This window comes from Mustelus asterias, chromosome 13 (genome assembly GCF_964213995.1).
Source record: "Mustelus asterias chromosome 13, sMusAst1.hap1.1, whole genome shotgun sequence".
In the NCBI taxonomy this organism is placed as follows: Eukaryota; Metazoa; Chordata; class Chondrichthyes; order Carcharhiniformes; family Triakidae; genus Mustelus; species Mustelus asterias.
In genome coordinates, this window is record NC_135813.1 from 60,597,774 (window position 1) to 60,610,434 (window position 12,661).

At 40.9% G+C, this 12,661-nt stretch overlaps 1 protein-coding gene across 3 annotated transcripts in view; it reads left to right on the forward strand.

Moving 5' to 3' along the window:
* The first annotated feature begins 576 nt into the window (after positions 1-576).
* The window catches only part of LOC144502672 (septin-2), a 139,750-nt gene continuing 127,665 nt past the window's right edge, over positions 577-12,661 (forward strand). For all 3 annotated transcript variants that reach the window (XM_078226855.1, XM_078226857.1, XM_078226856.1), the window contains exons 1-2: positions 577-684; positions 9,392-9,443. In XM_078226855.1, coding sequence (XP_078082981.1) covers positions 9,423-9,443 — 21 coding nt within the window. In that variant the 5' untranslated portion in view covers positions 577-684; positions 9,392-9,422. The remainder of the gene's footprint in view (positions 685-9,391; positions 9,444-12,661) is intronic.

Here is a 12,661-nt window from a genome sequence, read left to right on the forward strand (position 1 = left end):
AAGAGCAGGATCCCATGGTGCTCAATGTGGTGGTGAATAGCGAAGCCAATTGTCTAGTAAAGTTAACTGGACACAGTTCAGGAGATTTCTGCATATTACCACCTAACTCCAACACCCACTCAGGCAAACAACCTGCTTATACATACACACATATAAGTATTAAAAACACATTTTTGAATAGTCCTGGGAATTTATCCTGGGTTACTTGCAGTAGTGTCTATTTCATTTATCTTTAATTCAAGGACAATAGAGCATTGGGTCGTTGGTGAAGCCTACTATAGAAAGAGCAGGTTATCTAACCCCCTTTGACTAGGACATGGTTCTTGTTACCTGCAGTTGGAAACTTTCTGTGACTTAAGGAAACAGATAGGGAAATAATTCGCCTCAGATACAAAAACAAAACTGTAATCAATCCAGAATACAACCTATAAACCTTATATAAACAACTGGGGATGTAAAACAAACACACCCTTTAACTCCTGCAGCAGAGCCTGTCGGGATATTGGAGGAATCCTGGCGCGGGGCCTACCGGGATAACGGAGGAGTTGGCGGCGCGGTGCCTGACGGGATACTGGCAGAGTACCCTGGGAAGATCCGGCGAGCGGTATTGAATGATATTTGTGCGGCCTGAGGGAAAGGGTTAGTGAGAAAGACAGGAGACAGAGATACTGGCCCAGCTAGTTGGTAAGTATTGTTTAGCATCGGCGGCTGAGAACGGGGTTACGGTGCAGCTGTGACATGGGCAGCCGAAGGCTATATGGAAAGCTCCAGGGTAATAAAAAAACCCACCCGCCTGAGAGAGGAATGTGGGAGGGATTGGAGCACTGAGGGATGGGTGGGGAGAGAGGGGAAGTGAGTGAGGAAGGAAAGAACGAATGTGGGAAAGAAAGAAGACAAATGAGGAATGGGAAAGAGAAATGGTAGGGGAGGAGTGAAACATTAGTTCCTATCAACTCCATCCTTCATTATCTCCATATTACTACCTTCCCTGGCTCCACACCCTCTACCTCATAGCAGTCAGAAGCCTTTCTTTCAACTTTTATCCTATGTGGTCACTTCAGCATCCCTTTGTGGCATAATGTGGGGATGATAACAACTGGGTCACCACAGTTGTCACTCTGCTGTCTGACTGCCAGTTGGACATCAAATCCTGGTGTTTAATGTGTAACTCAAAGACAGCAAGACTGAAACAATCTTATTTGGTTCACAGCAATATGCACCTTTGGTGCTGATTCCAAAGGCCACCTTAGCTGCATGTTCAGACTTGAAGCCAATCCCATGCAATTGAAATGTCCTGCCTGAACATGAAGTGAGCTTCATAGTACTTAACTAGTCCAACAGAGAGAAGCAAGTTACATTTATGCACTTGCACTTACTTTTGTCCTCTAGGTGTACCAAGCATTGCATAACCAGTACAGGGCTTTGAATTGCAGTCCTCGTTTTTTTGGAAAGAAAGATTGTTTACTTCCATCTATTGCCCCCATCTGCCCCAGCCATGAATGATCCTCATCCATACCTTTGGCACTTAAAGGAACAGTCTCTCCACTGACAGCCTTCCATAGTAATCTTTCTGGCTCCACCCTACATGAACTGGAACCAATTTGGAATTCTGCAGTCTATGCCCTAATGTTCATACACATTCCCCTATGTGCTGCCAGCATATTGATTTCAGAAACTTCGTACTTGTCTTTAAATACCTCAGTAGATTTGCTCTAACCTCCGTGTTCTCAGATTGTGCATTTCCCCATTCCAAACAATGGTAAAACTTTCAAACGATCAATTCCAGCATCTGGGACTTTCTCCTCAAATGTCTTAACCATGTTAGTCTCCTATTATTCTCTATCATTCTTTGAAAACTTGCTGAAAACTCAAACTCTTTGAATATGCTTTTAGCCACTCCTGGGACTTTGTTGTACTTCCTGCTTTGTGTTCACTTCCATCCTGAAGGGTGCCTTCGGCAGGTTTTGTCAAGTGAAAGTTATTATACGAATGCAACTTTTTCAAATGTCCTGAGACCAGGAGAAAAGAATGTATATATTATGGAGATCAGAGTAGGTGCAGCAGTAACACGGTAGGGTGGCACGGTGGCTAGCACTGCTGCCTCACAGTGCCAGGGACCCGGGTTCGATTCCTGGTTTGGGTCACCGTCTATGTGGAGTCTGCACGTTTTCCCCCTCTGTGTGGGTTTCTTCCGGGTACTCCGGTTTCCTCCCACAGATAAAGATGTGCGGGTTAGGTGGATTGGCTATGCTAAATTGCCCCTTAGCGTCAGGGGAACTAGCTAAGGTAAATGCATGAGGTTATGGGGATGGGGCCTAGATGGGATTGTGGTCGGTGCAGACTCGATGGGCCGAATGGCCTCCTTTTGCACTATAAGATTCTATGATTCTAGCAAGTTAAATTTGGCTATAAATGGATACAGTACAGAAAAGGTGGTCAAATTGTATCTGTCATTTCACTGATGGTGTGCTGGGTAAGGATTGAATATCTTATCAATATTTGTCAGGATGGGTAATGTTAAAATTTAAATAGCTCAATGAGTTATGCACTTGATTTCAATTTTGATTTGCATCACATTTATTTATTGAGTTTCTGCTTGCTGTAAAGCAAGCTTTGAATAAACTTCTAAAAGTACATTAAGAAGATTTGGCGAGCAGGCTGTGCTCAGACTGGTTTGATGGACCGCATGTCTGTGTTGATCAGGTGATAGGTCATGGGTTTGGGCCTGTGATTTTTCTGCAGTGAACTCTTCCTATCATTTGGTGGTGCAACGTGGAAACTCTGGATCGGGGAAAAAGAACCAAAAAGTGAGGCTGCCTCATGAAAAGTGTAAAACCCATGTAAAGTAATCATATTTCCATCTTTATTGTGAGTAGGGCTGGTTTTGCTTAATGCATAAATATGTAAATAGGATATTTTGAAAGCATAAAAGCTGCACAGAGCTGCATAAAGTAGTTAATTTATTTAGATCTCTTTTTGATTGGGATGCAATTTTTTTTTTGGATTTCAATAGTATTTTGCTCCCAATATTCTTTTATGGAGGTTGTGAATGTTGCTAGAATGCAATTCTGTGATCAGCTGTCCAATGCCTTGCTCCAGTGGCCATTCTTCATGGATGAACCCTGATGAGGGAGTGTCCGCATGCTCTTCCACCATGCTGCATGTTGTAATTTAATGCCCATCTGTGCACTTCCCAGATGGGATCACTCGATAGTGATTGGTCATGGGCTCTTTGGCCTATCTTTCCCTGCTTCAACCTGGCGGCACTGGAACCAATATTTGCATCCAACTGCTTGCCTGGCTGAGATCAGCTAACTTGATAAAGACATGCCAACTAAACAATGGCTACATGGTTTGTATCAAAGAGTATTATACTGTTTGGTGAATCCATGGGTCTACAGCAGATATTTAAATGATTAATAGGTCATCTTCAATAATATTTCATTTTTGTTATTCCTATATCTTCTATGTTCACTGAAACTTGTTGGCAAAGGTTGGGTAGGTTAGGGCAGGCTGAAGTTGTGGATTTGACAATGCGCTGAATGTGGCTAGAATTTGCTGGAGCAGGAAATTCTGTTGCCCTACATTCACATACCTTATACACTTGCAGATGAGGTAAGTGGTTCTGAACGATGTGAGCTTTCATGTTTGGATTTTTTTTGGGAAAGGAACAATAAACCCAGTTGCGAAACATTTTATATCTAACCTAGAGATGTCATGTATGGAACTGATTCTGTCACTTACATTTCACTAATTGTGACAAATTAGTATCCCTCTTGAAAAGTTTTAAAACTTAGTCTAGTGAACAAGGACTAGCAAGTTGGTGGTGTTCTGAATCACCAATTATTTCTACTAAATTGCAACTCGCTGTCTGAATTTCATTAGGTTACCTTGCTAGTGAAATACATCTGATGACAACCAATGATCAAGAACACCACCAATTTTGTTCATGCATTCTTTGTACTGTGATTTATTTTTTCAAAAATGTGAAATGCTATGCGGTAAATGGCATCCCAAATGACTTTTAGTGTCAGAGTCATAGAGGTTTACAACCCTTGGGCCCAACTTGTCCATGCCATCATTTCTTTACCACTAAGCTAGTCCCAATTGCCCACATTTGGCCCTTATCCCTCTATACCAATCTTACCCATGGAACTGTTAAAATGCTTTTTAAAAGACAAAATTGTACCCACCTCCACTATTACCTTTGGCAGCTTGTTCCAGACACTCAAAACCCTCTGAGTGAAAAAATTGCCCCTCCGGACCCTTTTGTATCTCTCCCCTGTCACCTTAAACCTATGCCCTCTAGTTTTAGACTTCCCTACCTTTGGAAAGAGATGTTGACTATCTAGCTGATCTATAACCCTCATTATTTTATAGATCTCTATACGATCACTCCTAAGCTCCAGGGAAAAAAGGTCCCAGTCTATCCTGCCTCTCATAACTCAAACCATAAAGTCCCAGTAGCATCCTAGTAAATCTTTTCTGCACTCTTTCTAGTTTAGAAAGGATTTACTGGGATGCTACCGGGACTTTTGGGTTCCGACAACCTATGCCACCTGAATGGTTTCAGGATTTCAGAAGATATTAAGCTAGATATATAGAGGCGGGAGGGAAGGAGAATGAAATGCAACGTTACAACCTTATGAAATGTCTATTCTATTTTAACTATTTAAATAGGGAGTACTTTTTTTATTGAAAATATAACTCCTCTGTTCCCATCTCCATAAGTTCATTCACCTTTGAAAGTATTGCCTACCTTCACACCAAACCCCATCTTAGTTTACTGGGTTTTTTTGTAAACTGTTGCGCTTATAGTTTTATCCTCCCTGATTTTTTTTTTATCCCATTGCTCCACTATACAATGGAATAGTTGTGGCCTGCATCCCATTATGGAGCTGAACACAGGAATCTGTGGGCTTTCACTCCATTGTGCAATGTGCTTAAAGTCCTGAGCTTTTTATTTTGATGTGTCAAAACTTGCTCTCCTTTTGTTGGCTCAGTTTTGAAGAGAGGCAGTATATAAATATATTGTATTTATTATTTAACCAATAAGAAAGTGGAAGGGGTAGACTATAGATAACATGGGCATGAATCTTAATTTTCAAAAATCATCTTTCAAAACCAAGATTTGTACTGAGGGTGGCAAACCTTCAACTGCTATTTGGGGAAAAGAGTAAGTCTGAAATTGTGGGCCAACATACCTCGCCATGTATTGAGTACTTCTGGAGTTTGTACCGTCGGTCAGGATCTTTGAATACTATATGTAGACTGGCATGGACTAATTAGGGAGGATTTGTAGTGAACTGGCAACAAATTAGCAAGGATTTGTAATGAACTGGCATGTCCAACTAAATTAGAGTAATTTTTTCAAGCATTGACTTTGTACTGGGATAATTTCTGTTGGTACCTTTGTTTAGAGAATAGTGCATTGATTTACAGATCTTGGCAGATACTTCAATGCAAAACTGAGAGACATACTGTCTTTGGATAAGATTTTAAGCTGAGGCCCCATTTGAAGACTGACCAACATTTATCCCTCAACCAACATCACTAAAACAGATGATCTACATTACTGTTTGTAGGGCTTGCTGTGCACAAGTTGGAGGTTGCATTCCCCTGCATTACAGCAGTGACAAGACTTCATAAATACTTAATTGACTGTGAAACCCTTGGAACGTCCTGAGGTTGTGAAAGGTGCTATATAAATGCAAATTATTTCTTTTACTATGTGCAGTTCTGGGCAGGCAATTAAAATGTTCTAAGGTATCCTTCTAATAATGGTACATTGACTAGAATTATGCCAAGATGTAGTTATGAAGGACATTTGAACAACGAACGTTAAATTGTAAACAGCGGTTTTTAAATTTCTGAAAGAGTTTGAAAATAATACAAGCTTGTTGCCACTGGTGGAGAATTGGTAACTGGACAAAACACAGGATTATCAATAGAACAAAGGAGGTGTGCGTCAGAAGAAATGCTTTCACAGTTGTTTATTAGACCATGGAATGCTTTACCACAAGCAGTGTTGAGCTGTGATTTATAGCACCATTTAAAAGAGAGTTAGTTAAGTATTTGAAATGGCAGAACACTGAAAAAAGACATATAGAAGACAGGGAAATGACATTCAATTAGTTAACTCCAGTTAAAGAGCGAGATGTGGTGCAGGTCTAACGGATTGCAAAAGCTTGATTCTGTCCTGTAATCTTCAAAAAGGTTGAATACTTTTTTGGACTAACAGAGGCGGTGACCTTAAAAGTCAGTAAATTGCATCAAACCATTTATTGATGTGACAAAGCAGCAACGTGGTACACAGAGACTGTGCTGTGCTCAATGGCACAGCTGGTTCTGAAGACTTTTAATGTTTGGTGATTGTTCCTTCTTTGGCACCAGTACAGCTCACCGTGGCCCCATGCCTGTGGCCTGTCCAATGTATAAGTGCAAGGGTCCGCATTTGATGTTTAAAAGTGCTAGGACGTGGGAATGTTATAAAATTTACTGACTGCTTCTTTGACGCAGATCTTCTTAAACCATATAACTGTGTCTCTTAGCTACTTGAATCCTAGTGGGCTGACTTCCAGGATCTCCAGTGTGTTGTGCTACAATGTCACCCTGAGAACCAGCACCATTTCTTGCTATTCATTTTAATTCTGGAATGCAACTATTAGTCCTGGGAAAATAGTTGTGTTTTTCAGCACTGCTCTGGCATAAACATTCAAACACATTTGAATGTGTATGCTGCCCTCAGTGTAGCAACAAAATGCTCTGAATATATTGAGTCTGTTGACTAGTCAGTTGTTGAAAGACTGTATGTTAGTCTGGCTGTTTCTCTTAAAATATTTTATACTTGGAAGTTTAATTAAGAGACATGATATTCAGTAAAAGCTATGGGACAGAAATTTGTCTTGGCCATTGATAAAGCAAATGATGTTGAACCGACCTCCCATTATACGCCTCTAGCAACATTCGGTCAATGGAACAAAATATTGAGTGGGAAGTACAACTGGCAGTCGATTCCATAGCTCCTGCTTTGTGCTACTGCCCAAGGTGGATTTTTACCCCTTGATCAGCTTGTATGGTGGGACTCAATGACCTTTGCACCTACAGTAAATAGTAGTAGTAACGAGTTGGTTTTCTTCTTTCTACTGTGAATTTTCTGAGGCCAACTGAGTGTCCTGTCTGCCAATAGTTAAATCAATAATGATTGGAAATTGGACTTAGGAGTTGCTTGAAGTCTGTTAACGACTGCAGAGCCTTTCTCGGGCAGCTGGGAAGCCTTACTTGGTCTGTGCAGTGAGTAACCAAGGACCCAAAGGTACAGGAAAACCTTATAATCAACAAAGGGCAGAAAATTAGAGAGATGAATGGAGAGATCTGTTTCATATCTAAACATGGCATCTACACGCACTTCCTATGAACTTTCCCATGATGAATTTCAGGTTCCACCATTATAAACGAACCTATTTAAAGCTTTTCAAACTAATTACATTGTATTCCCCTTCTCCTAGCTTTATCCCTCCATGGAGACACTGCATCCCAAATACTGCCAAGTTGGTGGTGCTGTCATGTGACAGATTTGCAGAGGCAGCTTCTATTACAAATATTGATTTGGGGATTTGTAATGGAAACCTAAACATAGAGACAGAATGTGCGACTTGAAAATGGGGATTGAATTATATCTGACTTTTCCCAATCTGACTTTTTGCTGCCTTTGAATCCTGCTTCAACTGAAAACTAAACTTAGTCATGACTTCTCATGCACAAAATTGACTATCTACCTCAATTTTCTCACTATAAATTTCCTCACCCACATTTATCAGAAAAGCTCTCTGTAAACTTGCCACATTCAAATGATACCATGGCAATGCATCCACCAATCAGAATCCACTTGCCAACTAATCAGCACTCTTTTCTTGTGCATAAATTGTTGTTCCCCCATAGCAATTGGTCATTTCTTGTCCTCATGAGTGCAAGATGAAAGCTTTGATAGCAAGTCTCGCTACCAAACAACATTTTTTGCATTAAAGGGAGTCTGTAACTCTAACTTATTAAAGTGCAGCTGTGCTGTGAATGACCAATTGTGGGAATGGTGCAACCCATATGAACCCTGTAACTCCAGCAGAGTGATTGGTTTGGAGAATGGGTAATTCAGTAATTCGTACCAGAGATGTGCATTAAATTATGTGTGGTATATTTGTTCTCAAAAACATTTACACGGATTAAGTATTGTTATACAGAAGGTGCTTTTTTTCCCCAAGTAGGTACCCTCTAATCACATCCACGCTCCAAATGCTTTTCTTAGCCCCTGACCTGTTGCCAGCATTTTCATTCAGATAAGTCACATTAGTCTGGTGAGAAACACAGATACTGTAGAGTTTTATCTCCTGCACTGATTGTAAGTGAGCCAGTGGGATTTTGAATCGACTTAGCAGTTGTGTCAGGAACGGAAAGATCTTTAAGTGCTTTTATTTCTAGAATACTATGGAACATGGGAATTTTAGGATAGCTGTAGAGCTGAGTCAGCTTGGAAAGGGCCTGTGGTTGTGAAAATTGTAGAACGTCCTGTGTTTTTACAGCTCAAGTATGCAGCAGGTGCCTTGTGCTGTTGTCAATTTGTCAGCAGTATTTATCACATGTGAAATAATACCTACTGTATCTTTCTGATGTGCAACAAGATGTAATACATCAATTCAAGATGATATTTCTTGAGTTCGTTATCCTCCTGTGTAATTCAGTTGTTGGTGGGGGGGGGTCTCTGAAAAAAAACAAAAAGAAACATCATCTTGTAGACTTGAGGTGTCGGACCAATTGCTTAAGTTAGCTACCAAATGTTGGCCTGAAACATTAGTAATATGATTCAGCGATGACTACTTTATACAGTTGAGTCAGAAAACTACATCTGACCTTGTTGCCAAATCGGCAATGAGAAATGTTCTATTCTAGCTCGGCAATGCTGCAAATTCTGAGCTTTTGTGTTGTGTTGATGTCTTGCCTGATGTTCCTGGAATGCTTTGAGCCTCTCGTCATTGTTGAGATGGGTGCATTCCTTTTCTCCAGTACAGCATATGTTGACTGGTTTTATTACAGTTCTAATTGCGACCCTAATTAGGAGTGCATCTGCCTGGTTAAAAAATTGCATTTGGTAAACTGGGTGGCTATCAGTTCCACTTCTTTGCAACAATCTATAGCTGTCAATGATTTAACTGGGCCATAATTTGTGCTGAACCCGAAATAACACGTGATGAAGTTAGAGATAGCTTTGTGACTCTAATTTGCTTGTGTGTGCTCTGGCCTGGAGGTGTGCCAAAATTCCTAATCCAGTGTGTTAATGCTGAGATCCCTGATCCATCTCACTAATACCTTGTTTTTGTGTATTACATTTTTCCTGCAGGTTGTTGTGATCTGTGAAATTACAAGCCAGTATGTCGAATGAAAAGGCAAAGGTGAGTAATTTAATTGTTTAGCTACATGGTTGCACTTCCTGGCCTGATTCTGGAATAGAATACTTTTATATTACACAATTAATTATCTTTCTATGTAAACATAGCTAAAAGATGCTGCTGTGTGAAATGCTCAAGAATGATCTACATAGTGTGTGTTAATGTGAAATGGTTTGGGGGAAGTGGTATATGTGTGTTTGGGAAGATGACAATCGGGTTGGTTCTGAATTTCTAATGTATGGATGTCAAATACCTATGGGAAGGGTGAGGCAGGCGGCACTTATGAATAACTGAGTTTAATATTACATATAAACAGTGGAAAAGATGAGTACTGTTTTGTGTTATCTTTAACAATCTCTCTTGTGCTTAACCATTGCAAAGTTAGAATGGGGGATAGAAACTTGTATTCCAGTAAAGGGTTGATGGGAGGAGATTATAGATCAGTGCTCCTGTTTCCATGGCAGTTTATCACATGGTGAATATTGAACTCTGAATTGTACTTTCACATGGTTATCTTCCATTTGATTCATCTTAATGTGAATTTAAGGAGCTGGAATCTACCATTGATTCTCTGATGTTACTGCAAATCCCCTATTTAGGGAAGATTTGTATAAAATGTGCATATATGTGTATAAAATGTTTGAGATTATCTGGAACTGATCTGTATGTGACAATGTACAGTTCTTCCAAATCACGTGAACAGAATAAAATAAGATGTCAACGTTATTGATTAGTACAAATGAAGCCTCTACAAATGTGCAAGTACCCAAAGTACAGAAGTAAGCCATTCAGCCCCTCGTGCCTGCTCTGCCATTTGATCTGATTGTGGCCTCAACTCCATTTTCCTGTCGTCCTGTTATACCTTTTGTTGATCAAGAATCTATCTAACTCAGCCTTAAAAATATTCAAAGATCCTGCCTCTACTGCTGTCTGGTGAAGAGAATTCCACAGAACAATGACTGAGTGAGAAAAGTTCTCCGAGAGACCTCTTATTTCTAAATTATGTCCCTTAGTTCTAGTCTCTACCACAAGGGGGAATATCCTTTCAGCATCCACCCTGTCAATTCCTCTCCGGACTTTAATTTTGCAAAGATCACCTCTTATTCTTTTAAGCTCTAATGAATGCAGGCTCAGGCTGTCAAAACTTTAATCCCAGGAATCAGTCAAGAGAACCTCCTCTGAACTGCTTCTAATGCTATGGCAGCACGGTAGCACAGTGGTTAGCACTGCTGCTTCACAGCTCCAGGGTCCCGGGTTCGATTCCTGGCTCGGGTCACTGTCTGTGTGGAGTTTGCACATTCTCCTCGTGTTTGCGTGGGTTTCCTCCGGGTGCTCCGGTTTCCTCCCACAGTCCAAAGATGTGCGGGTTAGGTTGATTGGCCAGGTTAAAATTGCCCCTGAGATGCGTAGGTTAGAGGGATTAGCGGGTAAATATGTGGGGGTAGGGCCTGGGTGGGATTGTGGTCGGTGCAGACTCGATGGGCCGAATGGCCTCCTTCTGCACTGTAGGGTTTCTATGATTCTATTGTATCCTTTCTCAAGCAAGGAGACCAAAACTGTACAATGTGATCCAGATGTGGTCTCACCAACATCATATACAATTGCAGCAAAACTTCCTTCCTTTTATATCCCTTTCCTCTTGCAATAAACAACAACATTACATTTGCCTTCCTAATCGCTTGCTGCACCTGCACAATAACATTTTGTGATTCACGTACCAGGACGTTCGGATCTATCTGTACCACAGACTCTTGTAGCTTCTCTGCTTTTAAATAACATGCTGTTTTTCTATTCTTCCTATCGAACTGTTCACTAGTTCTGTGTCTGCTACTATTTCTCGCACTTGAATCCAACTCCTCCAGTATTTAAAATAAAAACCGAAAATGCTAGAAATACTCAGCAGGTCAGGCAGCACCTGAGGGGTGAGAAACACAACGTTTCAGGTCTGCGAACTTTCTTCAGAGTTGGGAAAAGTTAGAAATGTAATCGGTTTTGAGCAAGGGGTGGGTGGAACAAGGACAAATGAAAGGCCTGTGATAGGATAAAAGACAGGAGCGATTAAATGAGAGAAGAGTCTTAAGGAGTAGGGAATGATGATGGGGGAAGAACAGAAGTAAACCAGATGTACCTAAAGCAGATGTGTTGCTGAACATAAGTAAAAATAGTAAGAGAAAAACAAAATAAATGAGAGATTATGATCTGAAATTGTTGAACTTCGTGTCGTGTCTGAAAGACTGTAAAGCGCCTATTTGAAAGTTGAGGTGCTGTTCCTCGAGCTTGCATCAAGATTCCCTGTGCAGTTGGCTGAGGACAGAAATATCTGCATGAGAGCAAGGTGGAGAATTAAAACGACAAGCCGTCAGAAACCCGGAGTCCTGCTTCTGGACAGAGGTGTCCGCAAAGCGGTTGCCCAATTGCCCTCTGGTATTTACACTGCCCTCTCTGCTGTATGTAGTGACAAATTGTTTTTGCTGCAATTTTTAAATTGTAACACATGTTTTCTCACCTCTGTCCCATGAGAAAAAAAATCTAATCTGGAGAATGTAAATAGTACAAGACTTTTCATAGAATTCTACAGTGCAGAAGGAGGCCATTTGGCCCATCGAGTCTGCACCGACCACAATCCCACCCAGGCCCTATCCCCATAACCCCATGCTCTTACCCAGCTAGTTCCCCTGACGCTAAGGCACAATTTAACATGGCTAATCCACCTAACTTGCACATCTTTGGACTGAACAATGGTGAACTCGATTTATTTAATGGCTTAAAGTTAATGTTTATTTATTAGTCACAAGTAAGGCTTGCATTAACACTGCAATGAAGTTACTGTGAAATTCCCCTAGTCGCCACACTTCGGCGCCTGTTGGGGTCAATGCACCTAACAGCACATCTTTCAGACTGTGGGAGGAAAATGGGGCACCTGGAGGAAACCCATGGAGGCACAGGGAGAACGTGCAAAGTCCACACACAGCCAGGGATCAAACCTGGGTCCCTGGCACTGTGGCTTAAGGCACAATACGTGAATGTGACTACGGGCTACAGTAAGTTCTCACTTCAAGTTGTAGTTTCGATCCAGAAATCGTGACTTCAAGTGAAACAACTTTAAGCGAATCACATTTTCCTGTTAAACCTATTTAAAAGCTGTAGTTAGATCGTGTACGACCTTCCTCATCAGAAAAAAAAATTAAGTTGAAATACTTTACACTGTTTAAATGTAATAA